We start from the raw sequence: 23432 nt of genomic DNA on the forward strand, positions 1-23432 counted from the left end.
CTTGAGTTTGCATCTATTACCATTCCTTGAGGCCCTAGACTTTTCAAACTCCAGGCTTTGAGCTGAAAAAGTTGCAAAAGAATATAAAGAATTAATCTGTAAACTGATTTCTTAATTGTATATTCTGAATTCCAGACAGAGTCACTGGCCACATGGCAGTTTCAGAAATTAAACCAAAACTTAAGCTGAATCCTCTAACAAAAGTACCCATCTCCCACAGTAAAAGGTAGGTAATGAATGTATTAAGGATGATAAATGTATTATGATAAAGAATTATTAGTGTTACAGCTCTTTTAGAATTTTGTCTAGCAGGTTTTCCGGTCTTTACCGGGAAGCCCCTTAAAAAAAGAAAATTATTAAGATTATTGGCCGGACGCAGTGGCTCACACCTGTAATCTCAGCACTTTGGGAGGCCGAGGTGGGCGGATCATGAGGTCAAGAGGTCGAGACCATCCTGGCCAACATGGTGAAACTCCGTCTCTACTAAAAATACAAAAATTAGCCAGGCGTGGTGGTGTGCGCCTGTGGTCCCAGCTACTCGAGAGGCTGAGGCAGGAGAATTGCTTGAACTTGGGGCACAGGGGTTGCAGGGAGCTGAGATCATGCCACTGCACTCCAGCCTGGTGACAGAGCAAGACTGCATCTCAAAAAAAAATATTAATATATTAAATGCTCATAAAGATTTTGATGAAACAATTAAAATACTCTTCAAATATTTATTATATAAGTTTAGTTATAAAACAAAACATCAGAATTGATGAGAAATATTTTTTATGAAAAGAAAAAGATATACATCTTTTTTGATAGGAAGAGCAGAATTCTCTCTCCTGTCCTCCCAAAGGAGAAGCTGTTTTTATGTTAGGATACAAAATACCCTAGGGGGCTCAAGGAGTTATCAGTTATACCTGGAGGTATTTTGAGTGCCAGTTTAAAGAAGAAAAAATTTAGAAGATCATAAAGAAGACCTAAACCCATAACCAAGTCAAAGTGTAGAAAGAAGGTCTGTATTTCAAATATAGCTGGTAAACGAAAGCTGGTAAATTAGCCATGACTGACCCTGGGCTAAAATTGGGAAGAGAGATTTACCTGTGACATTAACAATGGCTTTTTCTCAGTCACCTAACAACAAATTTCAATAAACAGCCACTAATGACCAAAAATGAGAGCCTGATTTATATTTTATCAGATCATAAGAAGAACATTTTTTTCTCTTTCACAATTATCCATTTACTTTCTATTTTGAGTGTATCTTTTCTAGTGTCCTTGACTATGCAAGCTATCTTTTGAGGTAGTGAGTTCCTTGTCACTGAAAGTAATTAAGCAAAGACTAGACAATACTACATGTAAAGGGAATTTCTACATTAGATGGGAGGCTGGATTGGGTTCATTCCAAATGTAAGGTTCTTCAGTCATTTGAAACTTTGAAAAATAAAGTCTTTCTCCAATGTTTGATCCAAGATAAGGTTTGAAATTGTGCCAAGAGTGTCTTTTTAAAGACAGGTAATAAGAACTTTACATTGCCTGGCCTGGCACGGTGGCTCACATCTGTAATCCCAGCACTTGGAGAGGCTGAGGTGGCTGGATCACTTGAGCCTAGGAATTTGAGACCAGCCTCTACCAAAAAAGATACAAAAATTAGCTGGGTGTGGTGGTGCACACCTGTAGTCCCAGCTACTCAGGGGGCTGAGGTGGGAGGATTGCTCGAGCCTAGGAGGCAGAGGTTAGGTTGAGCTGAGATCGCACCACTGTGCTTCAGCCTGGGCAACAGAGCAAGACCCTGTCTCGAAAGAAAAATAAAAGATATTTACACTGCCTTTCCTCCTGCTTCTTGAGAACATAGTATTTCTCCATGTACTGCATCTTCTACATCATGCAAAAGAAATTTGTTTATACTTAGAAATACAGATGGTCCCCAACTTAACAATGGTTCAACTTACCATTTTTTGACTTTATAGTGGTACAAAAGCAATATGCATCTAGTAGAAACTCTACTTCAAATACTCATACAACCGTTCTGTTTTTCACTTTCAGTACAGGAGTCAATAAATTACATGAGGCATTCAACACTTTATTACAAAATAGGCTTTGTGCTAGATGATTTTGCCCACATGTAGGCTAATGTAACTGTTCTGAGCACATTTAAGGTAGGCTCGGCTAAGCTATGTAGGTTAGGCAAATTAAATGCATTTTCAATTTACAATATTTTCAACTTATGATGGGTTTATAAGGGTGTAACCCCATCGTGAATCAAAGAACATCTGTACAATAAATATAAAATAACCTATCTGAATAAGGACAAACCTGAGCTTCAGAAATTACAGGTTGGGCACAGTGGCACACACTTGTAATCCCAACACTTTGGGAGGTAGAGGGGGGAGGAACACTTGAGCCCAGGAGTTCAAGACCAGCCTGAGCAACGTAAGGAGATCTTGTCTCTACAAAAAATAAAAAATTAGCTGGGTATGGTGGCATGCACCTATAGTTCCAATTACTCAGGAAACTGAGGTGGAAGGATCCTTGAGCCTGGGCGGTCAAGGCTGCAGTGAGCCACGATCACACCACTGCACTCCAGCCTGGACCGCAGAGGGAGACTCTGTCTTGAAAGAATAAGAGAAAGAGAAGAAATTCAAGTAGATAATAAAGAGGAAGCACCAGAAGAAGAAATCAATGTTAGTAAAAACTGAGAAAATAAGACAAGTTAGATAAAATTCCACTTTCAAAAGTTAAGAACAGTTTTGAGACTATCACCTCCTTTTCTCCCAGGCCCCTCTTTGAAAATGAGTTGAATCTAATAAGTACTTTAGGGGATACTAAATTAATAAACCATAATAATTTTTTGTTTAACTACAATGTTTACTATTTCTTCTAGTTTTACTTTTTTCTTTTGAGACAGAGTCTTGCTCTGTCACCCAGACTGGAGTGCAGTGACGTGATCTCTGCTCACTGCAAGCTCCACCTCCTGGGTTCATGTCATTCTTCTGCCTCAGCCTCCCAAGTAGCTGGGACTACAGGCGCCCGCCACCATCCCTGGCTAATTTTTTTTTTTTTTAATTTTTAGTAGAGGCGGGGTTTCACCGTGTTAGCCAGGATGGTCTCGATCTCCTGACCTCGTGATCCATCCACCTTGGCCTCCCTAAGTGCAGGGATTACAGGCATGAGCCACCGCGCCCGGCCTAGTTTTACTTTTTAAACTGCTTCTTATAAAGCCACAAAACTATGAGATTTCATATTTTTAAAACTTTTAGTTTTACAAGTATCAAAACTAAATGCACTTTAAATAAATTTATAAAATTGATTATAATTAAATTTTGGAGTTAAATCACATTTACTTAAATGTAATTAAATTTTATTTATCATATTATAAGCAAACTCAGTTTTACATGATATATTTTTGTGTTCTTAAACTAATAAATTACTTCAGATCTGTACAAAGTATCTTGAAAGTATTAATACGTTCCTGCCTTTTCCAGATTTTACTTTCCTCAATAAATGAAAGGTCACCCAGGGTTTCAAGTTTTCAGAGGTGTTCTCTATCTTTATTTCTCTGTCTTATATACCCATACATATGCTGGCAAAAATACAATTTGACTATTGTAAAATAGTTGTAAAAGTTGTAAAAAAAAAAAAAGTTGTAAAATAGTCATAGATGCAAAGATTTCTCTGTAAGGGTATTCACCACAACAATGTTTATACTGTTTTAAAATTTGAAACTCAAGGCTGAGAGTTGGAGCCAGCAAAAAAGAAAATTGAAACAACTTCTCTTTCTAACAACAGGAATAGTGTAAAGCATTATGGCCTTGATTTTTGGAGTCAGACAAATCTGGGTTTGAATCTCAGGTCTTCCATTTACTATCTGTATAACCTGAGACAAATTATTTAATTGCTCTGAGCTTCTGTTTCTTATTTTGTAAAATGGGGGAAATCGTAACTGGTTTTTTGGGGTTTGTTTTTTTTTGAGATAGGTTCTCACTCTGTCACCCAAGCTGAAGCATAGTGGTGCAATCATGACTCACTGCAGTCTTGACCTCCCAGGCACAAGCAATCCTCCCACCTCAGCCTCCTGAGTGGCTAGGACTACAGGCCTGTGCCACCACACCTGGCTAATTCTTTTTTATGTTTTGTGGAGACAGGGTCTTGCTACCTTGCCCAAGCTGGTCTTGAACTCCTGGGCTCAAGCGATCCTCTTGCCTTGACCTCCCAAAGGGCTAGGAGTACAGGTATGAGCCACCATGGCTGGCCTGAAATTATAATTTTTTAAGGGAGGGGTGATGGGCAAGTTTAGGGCAGAGGTGGATCTCAGTGGCCAACATTTTCTCACTGTTCATCCTGTAGCTATTGGCTATCCTAAATAGAAGATCCCTTAGGATAGTAGACTGGATACATTTAGATGCTACAGTCATTCCAGTAAGCAGAAACTGATGAATAGGACTAATATCTGCTGGTTTCACATATGTAGTAAATCTAAATATTTTCATATCTTTCCTCAGGGATAGAGACTTACCAGGATCTCTTCAATGCCAATTACAACACAAAGAAAAGAAGCTAAGTGCTTCACAAATGGCAGGTAATGAGAATCATCCTCAAAATTGAAGCATAAACAACAGCTCCTTAATATGTCTGATCCTTTCTTCTCTAAGAAAGATCTGAGATTTCAAGGGTTGTCTACACCACCATCATTTGAGAGAAAGGAAAAAAACCTTACATTTTTGTGGGACAGGAGGGAAATTGCTTTTAAAGGGACATCTCCCTAGAATTTAGGCAGTGCTGGTCAAATAACTGTATTCAAAGAAGAACTTGTGGGTATGGAAAAGAACAAACACAAAAAAAACAAAAATAACAAAAGAACAAATATAAATCAAGTAATAAAGAACACAAACACAGCTACAGTCCTAGGATTTCTCAAAGAAAAAAATATAAAATGAGCTACACTGGCTAAAGTTTATTCATCCAAACAACAAATATTTATTTAATGCCAAAAATGTACTAGGCGTGGGAAACAACAAAACAAGTCAGACGTGGTCCCTGCCCTGATAGGAAGTCTAATAGGGAAGACAGGCTGTTAAACCATGAACTTGCCAGGCACAGTGGCTCACGCCTGTAATCTCAGCACTTTGGGAGGCTGAGGCAGGCTGGGCCGATCACCTGAGGTCAGGAGTCCGAGACCAGCTTGGCCAATATGGTGAAAGCTTGTCTCTACTAAAAATACAAAAATTAGCTGAGCGTGGTGGCGGGCACCTGTAATCCCAGCTATTTGGGAGGCTGAGGCAGGGAGAATTGCTTGAACCCGGGAAGCGGAGGTTGCAGTAAGCCGAAATCGCGCCACTGCACACCAGCCTGGGCGACAAAGCGAGACTCCGTCTCGAAAAAAAAAAAAAAAGCCATGAACTTGCTGAATAAATCATTTAAATTACGATATAACACAAGTTATGATAGGAAAAGTATGGAGTGTTATAGGAGCTTAAAGGAAAGCCTCCTAATATGGTCTTGTGAGGGAAGAAAGGGAGTCTCAGAAAGGCTGAATGACGCATAGGAGTAAATCAGGCAAATAGCGCTGAGAGGAGTGTTCTAGGCAGAAAGAACAGAATCTATAAAGGCCAGAGAAAAGGGAAAGCATGATGCACTAGAAAAATTCAAAGAAGTCAAGTGTGGCTGTGTTTGGGTTGCGTCTGGTTTCTGGAGAGGCTGATGCTTTACCCCACTGAATTTAGAACCAATTTAGAAATTGACCCAGGAGACAGAAATGAATCAAAGAATCAATCGACCTTGACCAGCCCTGAGAGGGGCCAGCAAGGCCCCAGATGGCAAAACATCAAATATGGAAACTAGAAAATGTGTTCTTTACAGTGCTTAATCCTCAACTTTCCTATGAGAGGATAATTTGTTCATTCTATAATCAATCAGCCTTTATTGCTGGGAATTTCGGTTTGGAAAACGCAAAGGATTGTCATGATCAGATTGGCATTTTTCATTGTAAAACTGAGCTAAATGCCTTAATAATAACAGCTTATGGTTTTATAGACCTTTAAGGTTTCTAAAGTGCCTTAAGATACTTTGGTGCTCAATTTAAGGGGTCTATTTTAGTCAGATATGGTGAGACATGCAGACACAGAAATGATGGCCACAAAGGAAGTTTTTCATACTCACAGATCCCTAGAAACAGGGCACAGCATGCCAAGCATGTGGGGCCACAAGAGGAAGCACCAGGGTCAGTCAGGAAGTGGGCAGGGGCAGCATGTGGACAAGAAACTCTATTGTGGTTTCTGCAAAAAGGAATGGACAAGGCAGGGTAAGCAGGTATGGGATTAGCTAGTTTAAACAACTTCAGTGGGCTCTGGCATGTAAGGGCTGTCCCCAGTTGTCTGGTACCTAGCCCTGGGATGACTAGGGCAGGGAAGTAGTGGCTCTGACTGTAAGAGGTGGAGAAGGCAGGTGGTTGAGGATATGGTCTCTGGAATATGGTCTATGGAATTGGATGGTTTGCAGAGGAAAGACACACTCACAATCTAGTAGTTACTATTTCTAGGAATTGACCAGCCCTGAGAGGGGCAGTCCCTCCAGGGCCAGCAAGGCCCCAGATATCAAAACATCAAATGTGGAAACTAGAAAATGTGTTCGTTACAGTGCTTAATCCTCACAACTTTCCTATGAGAGGTTAATTTGTTCATTCTACAAATATTTATTGAATACTTCAAGATCCCCAGCATCTCCCATCCTTACTGTCAATTGATCTCCTTACTTTCCCGAAGAAAACTGAAGCAATCAGAGTAGAATTTCCGTAGACTCTCACCTCCATGTCTACCTCCTTACCAGCATCTGTATCCATATACTCTGCCTTCCACCAACTTTTTCTATTTGAGCAATAAAAATTAATAATATAGAATTGATTATAACCCAAAGTATAAAATAAACATCCATGAAACCACACTGATAGAAATAAATGACTAATTTTTTTATTTTTATTTTTATTTATTTTTATTTTTTTCTGTGCAGTGTTGCGATCTCCGCTCACTGCAAGCTCCGCCTCCCAGGTTCACGCCATTCTCCTGCCTCAGCCTCCTGAGTAGCTGGGACTACAGGCGCCCGCCACCACGCCCGGCTAATTTTTTGTATTTTTAGTAGAGACAGGTTTTCACCGTGTTAGCCAGGATGATCTCGATCTCCTGACCTCGTGATCCACCAACCTCAGCCTCCCAAAGTGCTGGGATTACAGGCATGAGCCACCACGCCCGGCCATAAATGACTAAATTTTCAATAGGAAGAAGAGACAAATGGCAGAGGTGGCAATACCCGGAGGGGGAAATGGGGTCACAATGTACTTTTTAAGGGAGAAATAGCAAAAGTTTATACAACAATAGGATTGATATAGTAGAAAATGAAAAAATGGTATTTCCCTTACCTAAGAAGAGACCCTTTCTTCAGTAAATTCTTTGAATATGAGAGAGGGGATGAGTTCCAATCCACAAGGGAGGGATTGGCTCTGGGTAAGAGCATACAGTTTATTTGCAGCGCAGAGAGAAAGGACGATCATGCAGGTACAGGTGCTGGTCAGGAAGTGGACATGGAGGTGGGAGTGCCTAGGAATTCTATTTCTCTTCTTTCTAATCATCCACCCAGAATTACTTTTTCTTTTTTGCATGGTACATACCACCTTCTAAAATGGCATCTAGTTTACCTATTTACTACATTTATATGAAGGCACAGATCTTTGTCTATTTAGTGCACTAATACATCCAAAGCACTTGGAGCAATACCTGGTCCATGGAAAGCATGCAATCAATATTTGTTGACTGCCTACTAACATGCAAGAGATAGTGGGAGAAACAGAAACAAGTCAGAGATAGTTTGGTTCCAGCCCTAGAGAAGCCTACCTTTTATCAAGGAGAAAGATGTTACCTTTTTACATTACACACTTACAGAGCAGGTATCATTATCTCTGTAGGAGATTAATCACTCTTATACATAGAGATGCTGAGACTTGAATGTGATATGAAGTAAGTTTTATTCAGGTGTCATTTGGGATATATTTGTTCCAGGTTTATTTCCTCATTCACTAATTTCAGAAAATACATATCTAATTTTGGCTCCAGTTAGTGCCTTGACTATTTCTTTGAAAAACTTTGGATCCATACAAAACATACACACACACATATGTAATTTGGGTCCAATTTGACAAATTAGTTTTCTATTGCTGCTGTAACAAATTGCCACAAACATAACAGCTTAAAACAACACAAATTTATTATCTCACAGTTCTATAAGTCATAAGTCCAGGTGGGTACAGCTGGTTTCTCTTCTCTGTGTCTTATAGGACTGAAATTAAGGTGTTGGCCAGCCTGGCCTTAGCCAGGATGGTCTCAATCTCCTGACCTCGTGATCCACTAGGATCTCCTGGAGGAGAATCTGCTCCCAGTCTCATTCAGATTTTTGGCAGAATTCTGTTCTTTTCTCTTGTAGGGTTGACATTCCAGTTTCTTTGCTGTTTATCAGCCAGGAGCTTCTCAGCCTCTTTAGCAAGCAGAGAAGTTCCTGGCTGATAAATCAGCAATGGTGGGTCAGGTCTTTCTCATGCTCTAAACCTCTCTGATTTCTGCCACGTCTCTCCAGCTTCTAGCTATATAAGGGATCATGTAATTAGATTGAGCCCAGAATAATCTATCTTAATTATATGTGCAAAGTCCCTTTTGCCACGTAAGATAGCATATTAACAGGTTAAGGGATATCTTTGGAAAGCCATCTTACCTACCAACACTTGGTTTTGCAACAGTTAGTTCATTCCAGTTCAAGTTCCATGGAAGGATACTGTCCTTTATAAGAAATGTCTATTAAGCACTCATTTTTTTCACAATCCTTTTTTTAGAACATGATCTCCAGTCAACTATATTGTCTGTCCTAGTCCTATTAGTGTATGTACTTCTTCTTGAACAACTGTCCTGAATAACTTAATCCTATTTCCCCAGCTTTCCAAGATGCCTACAACTTCTTCTACAAGGACAAAACTGGCTGTATTGATTTCCATGGACTGATGTGCACTGTAGCTAAGCTGGGAATGAATCTAACCAAGCATGATGTCTATAATGAATTGAAATGTGCTGATATTGATGGTGAGTCTTTTGGCTTCTCATTGTTTTTCTCATAAAAGATTTTTGTGAATATATAGTTTTCTTTTAATGACTGTGTAAACATGAGAAACAAACCTTATTTACTTGCCCCCCCAAATATATATATATTTGTGTATATATATATATTTGTATATGTTAAATATATAAATATATATAGTACAAATATATATATATTTGTATATTATATGTTTGTAGACTATATATTTGAATACTATATACAAATATACATATATGTATATATCCATATATCTATGTATACACACACACACATATATATAGCCTTAAAGGGACACACACATACATGTGTGTGTCTGTGTGTGTATGTATGTATGTCCCTTTAAGGAGATCAGTGAGGTATGTGTACAAGTTGTGAAATCAAATTAATCCTAGAAAATGGACTATTTGAAAAACGCTGTGTGGAAGCTAAGAGTGATTGTCTGATTTCAGTATCAAATTCAGGTTATCTGTCCTGATGTACAAAAGCAGTAACCATGTTAATAATGACATGTTACCAAGAGAATTCAAGCCTTTTGTTTCTATTTGAATCAAAATAGAGCAAATCTTTCTTTTTCCATCAAGTCCCACCTATATTGAATTTTAAATGCCACAGCACTTTTGTTGGTATTTTTAAAGCATACAGATAATGTTGTTGTTGTTTTTTTTTGAGACAGTCTTGCTCTGTTGCCCAGGCTGGAGTTCAGTGGCGCAATCTCGGCTCACTGCAACCTCCGCCTCCTGGGTTCATGCCATTCTCCTGCCTCAGCCTCCTGAGTAGCTGGGACTACAGGCGCCCACCACCACGCCTGGCTAATTTTTTGTATTTTTAGTAGAGACAGGGTTTCACCGTGTTAGCCAGGATGGTCTCAATCTCCTGACCTCGTGATCCGCCCGCCTCGGCCTCCCAAAGTGCTGGGATTACAGGCATGAGCCACCACGCCCAGCCACAGATAATGTTTTTAGTGAATATACTGACCGAATTATTAGTAGGCCAAACTGATATGCTGTGTGAAAAACATATTCAGCATATTATCCCCTCTCCCCTCTCTCCACCCAACTGCTAGTGCCCTATTCAATCAACATCAGTTCCACCTGTCATGCAATGTCACTTAAGGTGTCACTTGCTTCTACTAACTGTGTCAAAATTTTCTATTATTTCATGGAAACATACACATACCCCTCTAATAATACTCATCATCCTTCAGTTTTAGAGGAAATGGAATACAGCTTGGGGATGTTATAATAGGAATAATAGGGGCGGTTATAACATGGGAAGACGGGACAGATTCCTTGCAAACATGGCCAGTCTCTGAGAAAGGAGCAGGTGGACAGACTGCAATGGCTGGGTGCTCCTGGCTGGATGTTTACAACCACCGTTGCTTCTGTGGGCTGTGGAGGACTCATGTAATGGTGCTAAGACAACTTCAAGAAGACTAGGGCTCACCTGAGCATATTTCCAGCCCTCAAATTCTCTGTTTTTAATATTAAATCATCCAGAGTGTTTTAATTTTTATATTTAATATATACTCTGATAATTAAAATACATCTTATCCTTGTCCTGAGTCTCAGATTTTTGTTGCAGGAGATGGGAAGGTGAACTTCTCAGACTTTATCAAGGTGCTAACAGATAAGAATCTCTTCCTCAAGGCAGTGGGTGAGTAGAGACGTTATGAACAGAAGGCAGTTGGGCAGCTACAACTCACTGCACAGCAAACATCATTCACAGGCTTCCAGTTGGGAGACAGGTCAGGAAGGTGTAGTCTGGGATGTGAGTTACTTTTGTACTGCTTCTCCAGAACAGTATTTGCTAAACAAGTTGGTACAGTGTTAACTACATCAAGCAGGCACTTGCACTGTCCAAACGCCTGCTGCAAGAGACACTGCCCTTTGGTCTCCAATGAGAACACTGAAAGAATGACTGGTGTAGAAAAATTTGGCTGCCTTCTATAATGTCTGAATTATTTTGTCTTTTTTTTTTTTTTTTTTTTTTTTTTTGAGACGGAGTCTTGCTCTGTCACCCAGGCTGGAGTGCAGTGGCGCGATCTCAGCTCACTGCAAGCTCCGCCCCCCAGGTTCATGCCATTCTCCTGCCTCAGCCTCCCGGTAGCTGGGACTATAGGCACCCGCCACCACGCCCGGCTAATTTTTTGTATTTTTAGTAGAGATGGGGTTTCACAGTATTAGCCAGGATGGTCTTGATCTCCTGAGCTCGTGATCCACCCACCTCGGCCTCCCAAAGTGCTGGGATTACAGGCGTGAGCCACCACGCCCAGCCTATAATGTCTGAATTCTTTACCAAGTGTATGCACTACTTTGGGAGGCATTCCTTTTATTTAAAAAAAAATTATGTTTCAGAAAAAGAAAAATGCACTCTCTCATGTAAATCTAGGGTGTCGATAATTTACTGTTCTTGAAAAAATACCTTCCCCACACTGATGAAGCCTCTACCCTCAGTGCTAGGGCTGGAGAGTCTGCTGGAGGTTAGAGAGCATTAAGGTGTCATGTGCTTCCACTAACTAATAGAAAATAATTTTTCTATTATTTCTCCCCCAAGGTTATAAATGATGTGTAGTTGTACTTGAAATATTGTCATTAATCCCCTCATGGTTTGTTTATAAGTTTAACAGGCTGCCTTGGAAAAGCTAACCATTATTCATGTTTTCTAGGATAAACATTCCAAATTCCAAATACTGTATACAGTTTTGAAAATATATTCATTCATAAGCTATGAACTGTTCTTAGGATAAAGAGAAGTTATTTCTTACAAGTAGTATTATAGTAATGGGAGTTTGCGTAGAATCTTTGCCTAGAACCAGATAATAATCATTAACACAAAATTCATGTTTGTGTTAAAAATATTACTACGTTTTCTTAGAAGTTATTGAACTAAAAGTATTTTTTAACATTCCATTTTATTCTGTCTGCTCAGTAACCAAAATGGCCTTTCTACAAAATAGAACAGACTTTTAATGTTTTACTGTACCTCTAGTTCCTGACTTGATATTATTATTGTAAATAATCAGTAAAGAGGTGGTCAATTTCTTATTTCAGAAGGTATTTAAAAATCTATCTTTTGTTTTCCCTCCATAGTTCCAGAAAAGGAGACCTGTTTAGATTTAGCTGGCAACCCAGGAATCCTGTTGTTTGAAATCCTATCAAGGCTTGTAGAGACTTCAGCCCTACCCAGAAAGTCTATAATAGAAATAGTAAGGTAAGTGAGAAGGAAAGGAGCAAAAACAGCCTTCTCAGAAGCATTATGAAGATATTAACATGGCAGTCAGCTCTCACTAACATCCAACTCCACAGGGTCTGGTCCAAAACTAAGGAGAAGAAGGTATCTGGGCAAATGCCCTTGTGCTACAACATGAGACCTTATTCCCTCATCTCCACAGTCCTGCCCAGCTCTAAAACTGCAAGGCTAACCTCAGACCACCTAAGGGCCCCACTGAGGACCTAAGACAACCAAGAAATTTTAGCCTCCTCTATCTCAGGCCAAAGAATTCCAGCAGAACAAGACTTTTCCAGGAATAATTTTGGGTGGGCTTAGAAATCCAGTTTGGAATATAAGACACTCTTGTTCATGCTAAAACTACCAGGGGCTCTCAAAAATCTCTGACTCAAGAGATGAGGTACAGCAAATTCAGACCTCCGAAAGTAGCCTTTGGACTAGAGCGGAGCCAGAATTAGACTTGAGAATAAAGGATGAGGAAACATTCTCATCCTTTAAACCTTTAATTCTCATCCTTTAAATAAATAACACACACCAACTGCATTATTTATTCCAGCAAGTAGCGCTGAGAGTAAATCACCTCAATCTATTTTTATCATTATCTTAAACAAATGTTGCTATTATCAGTCTTTTCAATTCATACTCCTTCAAAGCATTCCAGTCTCCCACCTAGAGAGACTTAAGAGTATAGAATTCCACGAACAATGTAAAAATATTCTTCTGCCCCTCAATAAGTAGTCTCTTTATACTCTCCTATCTCTGTCAGATGTAGAATAGAGGATGCACAAAATTCTACTTTTCATTCCAACTCAAAGACACTTAGTAAAGCCTGCTGTTGGTACACAAATTCAACACATTGTTTAACTTCTCAATCTCAGTTTCCTCATCTATAAAAAGGGAATGATAATAATAATACCTACCTTATAGGACAATTGTGGGGCTGATGTGTGACAATACATGTGAAGTGCTTGGCGCATTATAAGAGCTCAATAAATGTTAGCTATTATTATCATGTGGAAGTAACTAGACTAAGCATACACATATTATCTTGAAAATTGAAGCTTCAGCTGGGCGCGGTGGCCCACGCCTGTAATCCCAGCACTTTGGGAGGCTGAGGCAGGTGAATCACAAGGTCAGGAATTCGAGACCAGCCTGGCCAACATGGTGAAACCCCGTCTCTACTAAAAATACAAAAATTAGCTGGGCGTAGTGGCAGGTGCCTGTAATCTCAGCTACTCGTGAGGCTGAGGCAGGAGAATAGCTTGAACCTGGGATGTGGAGGGTTGCAGTGAGCTGAGATCACTCTACTGCACTCCAGCCTGGGCAACAGGGTGAGACTTCATCTCAAAAAAAAATAAAAAATAAAAATAAATAAAATTGAAGCTTTGTTTAAAAAAAAATTATAGCCAGGCACCATGGCTCGCACCTGTAATCTCAGCTACTCAGGGGGCTGAGATGGGAGGATGACTTAAGGCCAGAAGCTCCATACCAGCTGGGCAATATAGCAAGACCCTCATCTCTACAAAATTAAAAATGTTAACTAGGCATGGTGGCGAATACCTGTAGTCCAAGCTATTCAAGAAGCTCATTTGAACCCAGGCATTTGAGGTTACAGTGAGTTGTGATTGTGCCACTACACTCCAACCTGGGCAACAGAGTAAGACCTTCCTCTAAAAAAATAAAATAAAAATATTTTTTTTTAAAAAAGAACATACATATTATCTAATTTAATCCTCACCTCCCTAATGAGTATATACTATCATCACTCCCACTTTACAGATGAAAAAACTGCAGCACAGGTCAGTTAAATAACTTGCCCAAGAGGGAATGGTACCTATATTTTAGCACAGTCTGATTCCAGAACTCATGCTCTTATCTGTCTCCCTGTACTGCCTCTCATACCCAGTAAGTGCTTAGGAAATGTTAGCTGATGTTGGCATTTTTATTGTTATTGTGGTGTGGCTGTTATTTATCTGGTTATCTTATCTGGTTATTATTTATCTGGTCATCTTGCTAGTGCCTGATACCTAAGGAGATTAAAAATGTTTAAGACATAGTATTTAACGTATAAATGGAGACACTTTGAGAGGCTGAGGTGCATGGATCACTTGAGTCCATGAGTTTGAGACCAGCCTGGGCAACCTGGTGAAACCCCATCTCTACAAAAATTACCTCTTTCACTCAGGCCCGTGGTGACAGCAGGATAGGCAAGTGTCATGGACTTCGTGCTGCTATGAAGCTCCACGCTCACTGATGAGACCAGAAGTGGCATGAAAAACAGTACAAGAAAGCCCATTTGGGCACAGCCCTGAAGGCCAACCCTTTTGAGGGTTGCATGAGAGGTGCTTCTCATGCAAAAGGAATTGTGCTGGAAAAAGGAGGGGTTGAAACCAAACAGCCAAATTCTGCCATCAGGAAGTGTGCCAGCATCCAGCTGATCAAGAATAGCAAGAAAATCACAGCCTTTGTACCCAATGGTGGTTGCTTGAACTTTATTGAGAAAAACGATAAAGTTCTTGTTGCTGGATTTGGTTAAAAAGGTCATTCTGGGCCGAGCACAGTGGCTCATGGTTGTAATCCCAGCACTTTGGGAGGCCAAGGCAGGTGGATCATGAGGTCAGGAGTTCGAGACCAGCCTGGCCAACATGGTGAAATCCCGTCTCTACTAAAAATTTAAAAAAATTAGCGAGGCATGGTGGCGGGTGCCTGTAATCCCAGCTACTCAGGAGGCTGAGGCAGGAGAATCGCTTGAACCTGGGAGGCAGAGGTTGCAGTGAGCCGAGATCATGCCACTGCACTCCAGCCTGGGCAATGAGAGCGAGACTCCATCTCAAAAAAAAAGGTGATATTCCTGGAGTCTGCTTCAAGGTTGTCAAAGTGCCCAGTGTCTCTCTTTTGGCCCTATACAAAGGCACAAAGGAAAGACCAAGATCATAAACTTTAATGGTGAAAACACTGTAGTGATGGGTCAGGCGTGGTGGCTCACGTCTGTAATTCCAGCACTTTGGGAGGCCAAGGCAGGTGGATTCCTTGAAGCCAGGAGTTCGAGACCAGCCTGGCCAACATGGTGAAACCCCGTCTCTACTAAAAATTTAAAAATTAACTGGGTGGGGTGCTGCGCACCTGTAATCCCAGCTACTCAAGAGGCCAAGGCACAAGAATCGCTTGAATCTGAGAGGTAGAGGTTGCAGTGAGCTGAGATCGCACCACTGCACTCCAGCCTGGACAACAGAGTGAGACTTAGTCTCAAAAAAAAAAGAAAAAAAAACTGTAGTGATAAATTTTTATATGCAAAAAAAACAAAAAATTAGCCACCATGGTGGCACATGCCTGTTGTCTCAGCTACTTAAAGGGCTAAAGCAGGAGGATTGCTTGAGCCTGGGGGTCAAGGCTACAGTGAGCCATGTTCACCCCACTGCACTCCAGCGTGGGTAACAAAGTGAGACCCTGTCTCAAAAGAAAGAAAGAAAAAATAATAATTATATATGTATACACACACACACACACACACATATATATATATAAATGGAGAGAAAAGTCAGAAATATGTGGATATTTAAATAAATATACAGAAGTAACATAATTCAAAATATGTTAAATAAATGTCAAATAAGTGGCAAAGATAATTATTTAATTTCCTGAGAAAGCAGGTCTTGATTTGGTTAATGGTAGAATTTGATAGGTATTCACATAGTTGATACCATTTATTGAATATGTATTAAATGCAAAGCTCTGAGCAAGCACTTTACATACATTAGTTTTTCCCTGGCTAATAATTGGTCTTCCTGCTTGCACCTTTGACTGCTGCTCCCCAGCTCTGCCTGCTGAACAGCCTACTCACAACACTCCCTGTGCCTAGCTGACTCCTTGACTCCTACAGTACCAAATGAGTCTTCCAAATGCTGCAGATCATATCACTCCTCTGCTCAAAACCTTCAAAACCCTCCCATTTCCCTCAGAGTAAAAGCCAAAGTCTTTTTTTTTTCTTTTTTGAGGCAGGGTCTTGCAGTGGCACCATGATGGTTCACTGAAGCCTCAACCTCCCAGGCTTAAGTGATCCTCCCATCTCAGCCTCCCAAATAGCTGGGATTACAGGTGTGCACCATCACACCTGGCTAATTTTTCTATTTTTTGTGGTGATAGGTATTCACTATGTTGCCCAGGCTGGTCTCAAACTCCTGGGCTCAAGAGATCTGCTCACCTCAGCCTCCCAAAGTGCTAGGATTACAGGCGTGAGCCACTGCCTGGCACCAAGCCAAAGCCTTTACAATGACATATTGGTCCTCTATGTGTGCTGCATTCTCCTTTGACCTCTTTGACTTTGTCTCTGTTACTCTGCTGTAGCCATGCTGGCCTCCTTACTCTTCCTCATGTACATCAAACACACTCCCACCTTAAGGCCTTTGCACTTGCTTTTCCCTTTATCTGGATACTTTTCCCCTGGATAGACCATGACTCACTCAACTCACTCTCACTACCTTTGGGTCTTTGTTCAGATGTCATCTCAGCAAAGCCTTCTCGAACCACCCTGTTTAAAACTGCAACCCTCCTACCACTCCCTGTCCCCACTTCTCTGCTTTATTTTTCTTCATACTATTCATCACCTTTTAATATGCAATAAAATTTACTTATTTATTTTATCATCTGTATTCTCATGCTAGAATGTAAGTTCCATGAGAACAGGAATTATTTTTTGTGTGTTTTATTCACTGCTATCTTCCCAGTATCTATTATAGGAAAATGCTTGATATACACCAGGAGCTCAGTAATTATTTGCTGAATGACCTCCATTTAATCCCCAAATCAAACCTGTGAGGTAGGTCCTATTACCTCCATTTGTATACAGGCAAGGAGAATGAGGCACAGAGAAGATCACACTGGGATCTCCAGCCCAGATCTTCCTTCTAGGGTTTCCATCTGCCTACTGGGCATCTCCATTTGTAAGCCCCACAGCCACCTCAAACCAAAGGTAAAAACTTAATTTATCTCTTTGTCCACACATACTTCTTTTTTTTTCTTTTTTTTTATTATACTTTAAGTTCTAGGGTACATGTGCACAACGTGCAGGTTTGTTACATATGTATATATGTGCCATGTTGGTGTGCTGCACCCATTAACTCGTCATTTACATTAGGTATATCTCCTAATGCTATCTATCCCTCCCTCCTCCACTGACCCTACGACAGGCCCCAGTGTGTGATGTTCCCCACCCTGTGTCCAAGTGTTCTCATTGTTCAATTCCTACGTATGAGTGAGAACATGCGGTGTTTGGTTTTCTGTCCTTGCGATAGTTTGCTCAGAATGATGGTTTCCAGCTTTATCCATGTCCCTACAAAGGACATGAACTCATCCTTTTTCATGGCTGCATAGTATTCTATGGTGTATATGTGCCACATTTTCTTAATCCAGTCTATCATTGATGGACATTTGGGTTGGTTCCAAGTCTTTGCTATTGTGAATAGTGCCACAATAAACATACATGTGCATGTGTCTTTATAGCAGCATAATTTATAGTCCTTTGGGTATATACCCAGTAATGGGATTGCTGGGTCAAATGGTATTTCTAGTTCTAGATCCTTGAGGAATTGCCACACTGTCTTCCACAATGGTTGAACCAGTTTACAGTCCTACCAACAGTGTAAAAGTGTTCCTATTTCTCCACATCCTCTCCAGCACCTGTTGTTTCCTGACTTTTTAATGATTGCCATTCTAACTGGTGTGAGATGGTATCTCATTGTGGTTTTGATTTGCATTTCTCTGATGACCAGTGATGATGAGCATTTTTTCATGTGTCTGTTGGCTGCATAAATGTCTTCTTTTGAGAAGTGTCTGTTCATAATCCTTCACTCACTTTTTGATTAGGTTGTTTGATTTTTTTCTTGTAAATTTGTTTAAGTTCTTTGTAGATTCTGAATATTAGCCCTTTGTCAGACGGGTAGATTGCAAAAATTTTCTCCCATACTGTAGGTTGCCTGTTCACTCTGGTGGTAGTTTCTTTTGCTGTGCAGAAGCTCTTCAGTTTAATTAGATCCCATTTGTCAATTTTGGATTTTGTTGCCATTGCTTTTGGTGTTTTAGACATGAAGTCCTTGCCCATGCCTATGTCCTGAATGGTATTGCCTAGGTTTTCTTCTAGGGCTTTTATGGTTTTAGGTCTGACATTTAAGTCTTTAATCCATCTTGAATTAATTTTTGTATAGGTGTAAGGAAGGAATCCAGTTTCAGCTTTCTACATATGGCTATCCAGTTTTCCCAGCACCATTTATTAAATAGGGAATCCTTTCCCCATTTCTTGTTTTTGTCAGGTTTGTCAAAGATCAGATGGTTGTAGATGTGTGGTATTATTTCTGAGGGCTCTGTTCTGTTCCATTTGTCTATATCTCTGTTTTGGTTACTGTAGCCTTGTAATATAGTTTGAAGTCAGGTAGCGTGATGCCTCTAGCTTTTTTCTTTTTACTTAGGATTGTCTTGGCAATGTGGGCTCTTTTTTGGTCCCACATGAACTTTAAAGTAGTTTTTTCCAATTCTGTAAAGAAAGTCATTGGAAGCTTGATGGGGATGGCATTGAATCTATAAATTACTTTGGGCAATATGGCCATTTTCATGATATTGATTCCTCCTATCCATGAGTATGGAATGTTCTTCCATTTGTTTGTGGCTTCTTTTATTTCGTTGAGCAGTGGTTTGTAATTCTCCTTGAAGATGTCCTTCACATCCCTTGCAAGTTGTATTCCTCGGTATTTTATTCTCTTTGAAGCAATTGTGAATGGGAGTTCACTCATGATTTGGCTCTGTGTTTGTCTGTTATTCGTGTATAGGAATGCTTGTGATTTTTGCATATTGATTTTGTATCCTGAGACTTTGCTGAAGTTGCTTATCAGCTTAAGGAGATTTTGGGCTGAGATGATGGGGTTTTCTAAATATACAATCATGTCATCTCCAAACAGGGACAATTTGACTGTCTCTTTTCCTAATTGAATACCCTTTATTTCTTTCTCCTGCCTGATTGCCCTGGCCAGAACTTACAACACTGTGTTGAATAGGAGTGGTGAGAGAGGGCATCCCTGTCTTGTGCCAGTTTTCAAAGAGAATGCTTCCAGTTTTTGCCCATTCAGTATGATATTGGCTGTGGGTTTGTCATAAATAGCTCTTATTATTTTGAAATACGTCCCATCAATACCTAATTTACTGAGAGTTTTTAGCATGAAGGGCTGTTGAATTTTGTTGAAGGCCTTTTCTGCATCTGTTGAGATCATCATGTGGTTTTTGTCTTTGTTTCTGTTTATATGATGGGTTACGTTTATTGATTTGCATATGTTGAACCAGCCTTGCATCCCAGGGATGAAGCTGACTTGATCATGGTGGATAAGCTTTTTGATGTGCTGCTGGATTCGGTTTGCCAGTATTTTATTGAGGATTTTCGCATCAATGTTCATCAGGGATATTGGTCTAAAATTCTCTATTTTTGTTGTGTCTCTGCCAGGCTTTGGTATCAGGATGATGCTGGCCTCATAAGATGAGTTAGGGAGGATTTCCTCTTTTTCTATTGATTGGAATAGTTTCAGAAGGAATGGTACCAGCTCCTCTTTGTACCTCTGGTAGAATTCGGCTGTGAATCCATCTGGTCCTGGACTTTTTTTGGTTGGTAGGCTATTAATTATTGCCTCAATTTCAGAGCCTGTTATTGGTCTAGTCAGGGATTCAACTTCTTCCTAGTTTCATCTTGGGAGGGTGTATGTGTCCAGGAATTTATCCATTTCTTCTAGATTTTCTAGTTTATTTGCATAGAGGTGTTTATAGTATTCTCTGATGGTAGTTTGTATATCTGTGTCCACACATACTTCTATAGTTCTTCCACTTGAGTTTCAGATCTCAGTGCATGGTTTTGCCATCTCAGTGTATTTACCCAACTGTCTGAGCCAAAGGCGCAGCATAATCCCCAGTTGTCACTGCTCTCTCATTCCCTACATCCAACCAATCACTAAGCCCTGTCTATCTTACCTCCTCAACATGAAAGCCATGAACTTCTCTCTATCCCCACAGAAACTACCCTTGTGTAAGTAAGTCACTATCTTCTTGGACTTAACTGTAGTATCCTGCCTTGTCACTCTGTTTCCATTTTTGCCATCTCCATCCACTTTCCACACTGCAGCCAGATCATAACTGAATATATTAGAAAATATTTAAGTGGCCTACAATGCCAAGCACAAATCTAATCATATCATCACATCACTTACCTTCTAAAAAGCCTACAGTGATCTCTCATGTTTCCTATGAAAAAGTTATAACTTAATGTGACATTTTAAAGGTCCTTTATAATATATCCTTTGCTTAACCTCCAGTCTCATATATCTCTCTCTGTCTCTCCACAGAGTCTTGCTCTCTTATCTCCCAGGCTAGAGTGCTGGAGTGCAGTGGTGCGATCAAGGCTCATTGCAGCCTCTACCTCCCAGACTCAAGCAATCCTCTCATTTCAGCTTCCTGGAGTAGCTGGGACTACAAGCGTGCACTACCATGCCTGTCTAATCTTTGTATTTTTTTGTAAAGACAGGGTGTCACCACGTTGCTCGAGCTGGTCTTGAGCTCCTGACCTCAAGTTATCCACCCCCATCAGCCTCCCAAAGTGCTGGGATTATAGGCGAGAGCAGCTGTGCCCAGCCCTCATCTCTTGTAACTTCCTCTCTCACACCCTAGATTACATTTAACTCGGGTCCTCAAATACTCCATGCTCTCTCACCTCCTGGTATTTGCCTAAAACAGTTTCCCCCTTTGTGAGTCAGTTTCCTAGGGCTGTCATAAAAAATTACCACAGCCAGGAATGGTGGTGCAGGCCTGTAGTTCCAGCTACTTGGGAGGCTGAGGCAGGAGGATCCCTTCAGCCCCAAGGGCTCTGGGCTATAGTGCACTATGCCAATCAGGTGAGATTTAGATTATGTCACATTAGTTAAATACTTGTAATCCCAAAGCTTTGGGAGCCCAAAGCAGGAGGATCACTTGAGCCCAGAAGTTCAAGACCTGCCTGGGCAATGTAGGGAAACTCTCTACAAAAAATTTAAAAATTAGCCAGGCAGGGTGGCTTGCACCTGTGGTCCCAGCTACTCAGGAGGTGGAGGCAGAAGGACTGCTTGAGGCCAGGAGTTCAAGGCTGTAGTGAGCCTTGCACCCCTGTACTCCAGCCTGGGAGACTGTGAGACTCTGTCTCTAAAATAATAGTAATAATAATAAATAGCAGGCTGGGCACGGTGGCTCACGCCTGTAATCCCGCACTTTGGGAGGCCGAGGCGGATGGATCACTTGAGGTTGGGAGTTCAAGACCAGCCTGACCAACATGGAGAAACTCCATCTCTACTAAAAGTACAAAATTAGCCAGGCATGGTGGCGCATGCCTTTAATCCCAGCTATTCGGGAAGCTGAGGCAGGAGAATTGCTTGAACCCGGGAGGTGGAGGTTGCAGTGAGCCAAGATCGTGCCATTGCACTCCAGCCTGGGCAACAAGAACAAAATTCCGTCTCAAAAAATAATAATAATAATAATAAAGACAGCAAATACAAGCACAAGCCACTAGTTTTGGTATGTAATATACATGAAACAATTAGTTATAAAATATAATGTGACATAAATTGTTAAGCAAAGATTAGAATTTCAAGGAAGAAAGGAAACTATAGACTAGAGCAAAAGTTCTGAAACTTGCACTGTGTCAGAATCAGCTGGAGTGATTGTTAAAACACATTGCTAGGCTACAGGATTGCTAAGTTAATAGGTGTGTAGTCAGGGCCAAGAATTTGTATTTCCCACAATTTGTATTTTCCCAGTGGTGCTGAAGACCACACTCGGAGCCATAGGGTATATAGAGAATACTCTGAGGGAAAGAAAAACTGAGGCTTGAAGGACCTGGTGGGAATCAAATTACATTATGCCATTTTCATAGGCAAGTGATGACATTGTGGATGGTTGAGCTCAAGGCTAGGGAAGAAAGTATCTGATTATAAGTCAGACTCTAATCAGAGCACCATAGGCACATTTCCTACCAACCACTGCTTCAGCCCCAACATTTAGAATGAGTCCTTTCCCTCTTCCTGAGAGGAAAGGAAAGGTTGCCTGTCACCATCCCAGAGAGTAGTGAAGCCTCCCATTGCTGTAACAGGAAGAAATCAGCCTATGTATTAGTGAGAAGCAAGGTCCTACACTTTGTCCTCTGAGACAGCACGGAGTGATGCTCTTCTTCTCAGAACACTGAGATGTGAGAGGTTCCACTACCAAAGCAGTGAGAAGCAAGTCCTTCCACCTCAGCAGCAGTAAGCAGATTCCTAGCATAGCTGCAGAGAGAAGTCCACTGTTCTGGCAGCAAGGAGGAAGCTGATCACTTACCACCACAGTCACTGATATTCGAGGCATGCATGTTTGTAGTCAGATGTTTATACTATGGATCAGAGTCCTTTATCATATACAGCCTGCCAGCTGTACTTATTCTTAAAGAATGTATAACCTAAAACACCCAGTAACACATCTTCTAAGTCTGTTCATACACATACACTCCAAAAAAAAAAAGGAAAGAAATGCAATCAATAGTGATTTACTCCAGATCATAAGCTTACTGGTAGTATTTTCTTTTCTTTTTTATACTTTTCTATGTTTTCCAAATTCTCTGCAGTGAGAAGTTATTTTAATTTAAAACAAAAGTTGCATTTTTAAACCTAACACAAAGTAATAATAATTAATGTTTGCATTCAGGCAGGTACCACTTAAGTGTTTGTCAAGGATCATAATTCATAAGTATTTTTCTAAACCAAACAGGGAGGTCAGAGCTGGACATGATAGCAGGTACCTATAGTCCCAGCTACTCAGGAGGCTGAGGAGGGAGGAGAATTTGAGCCCAGGAGTTCCAGTCCAGCCTGGCAACATAACAAGACCTCATCTCTCTCTAAAAAAAAACAAAAACAAAAACTCTGGGAAGCCTTGGGGAAAAAAAGGAGACCAAAAGCCAAGGAATACAGATATAAATAGTCAAATGGCCTGTGGAAGGTGTCAGTAAATATTCTATAAATATCACAGAAACAGGCACTCAAATATTATTGAATGAATATGCA

At 40.5% G+C, this 23432-nt stretch overlaps 1 protein-coding gene, 1 non-coding gene and 1 pseudogene across 4 annotated transcripts in view; all 3 read left to right on the plus strand.

Annotated features, from left to right (window-relative positions):
* LOC129017919 (EF-hand calcium-binding domain-containing protein 3) overlaps positions 1-23432 on the plus strand; it is a 535384-nt gene that overhangs the window by 500936 nt on the left and 11016 nt on the right. For 2 of the 3 annotated variants that reach the window (XM_054458898.1, XM_054458901.1), the window contains 5 exons: positions 136-226; positions 4488-4564; positions 8958-9101; positions 10699-10770; positions 12207-12327. In XM_054458898.1, coding sequence (XP_054314873.1) covers positions 136-226; positions 4488-4564; positions 8958-9101; positions 10699-10770; positions 12207-12327 — 505 coding nt within the window. The remainder of the gene's footprint in view (positions 1-135; positions 227-4487; positions 4565-8957; positions 9102-10698; positions 10771-12206; positions 12328-23432) is intronic. The other variant, XM_054458899.2, reaches the window with a different exon arrangement.
* Positions 278-340, plus strand: LOC129018475 (U7 small nuclear RNA). The gene has a single exon (XR_008495297.1). It is a non-coding gene; the product is annotated as a U7 small nuclear RNA (small nuclear RNA).
* Positions 12373-15282, plus strand: LOC129016819 (small ribosomal subunit protein uS12-like; annotated as a pseudogene).

This window comes from Pongo pygmaeus, chromosome 19 (assembly GCF_028885625.2).
Source record: "Pongo pygmaeus isolate AG05252 chromosome 19, NHGRI_mPonPyg2-v2.0_pri, whole genome shotgun sequence".
Classification (NCBI taxonomy): Eukaryota; Metazoa; Chordata; class Mammalia; order Primates; family Hominidae; genus Pongo; species Pongo pygmaeus.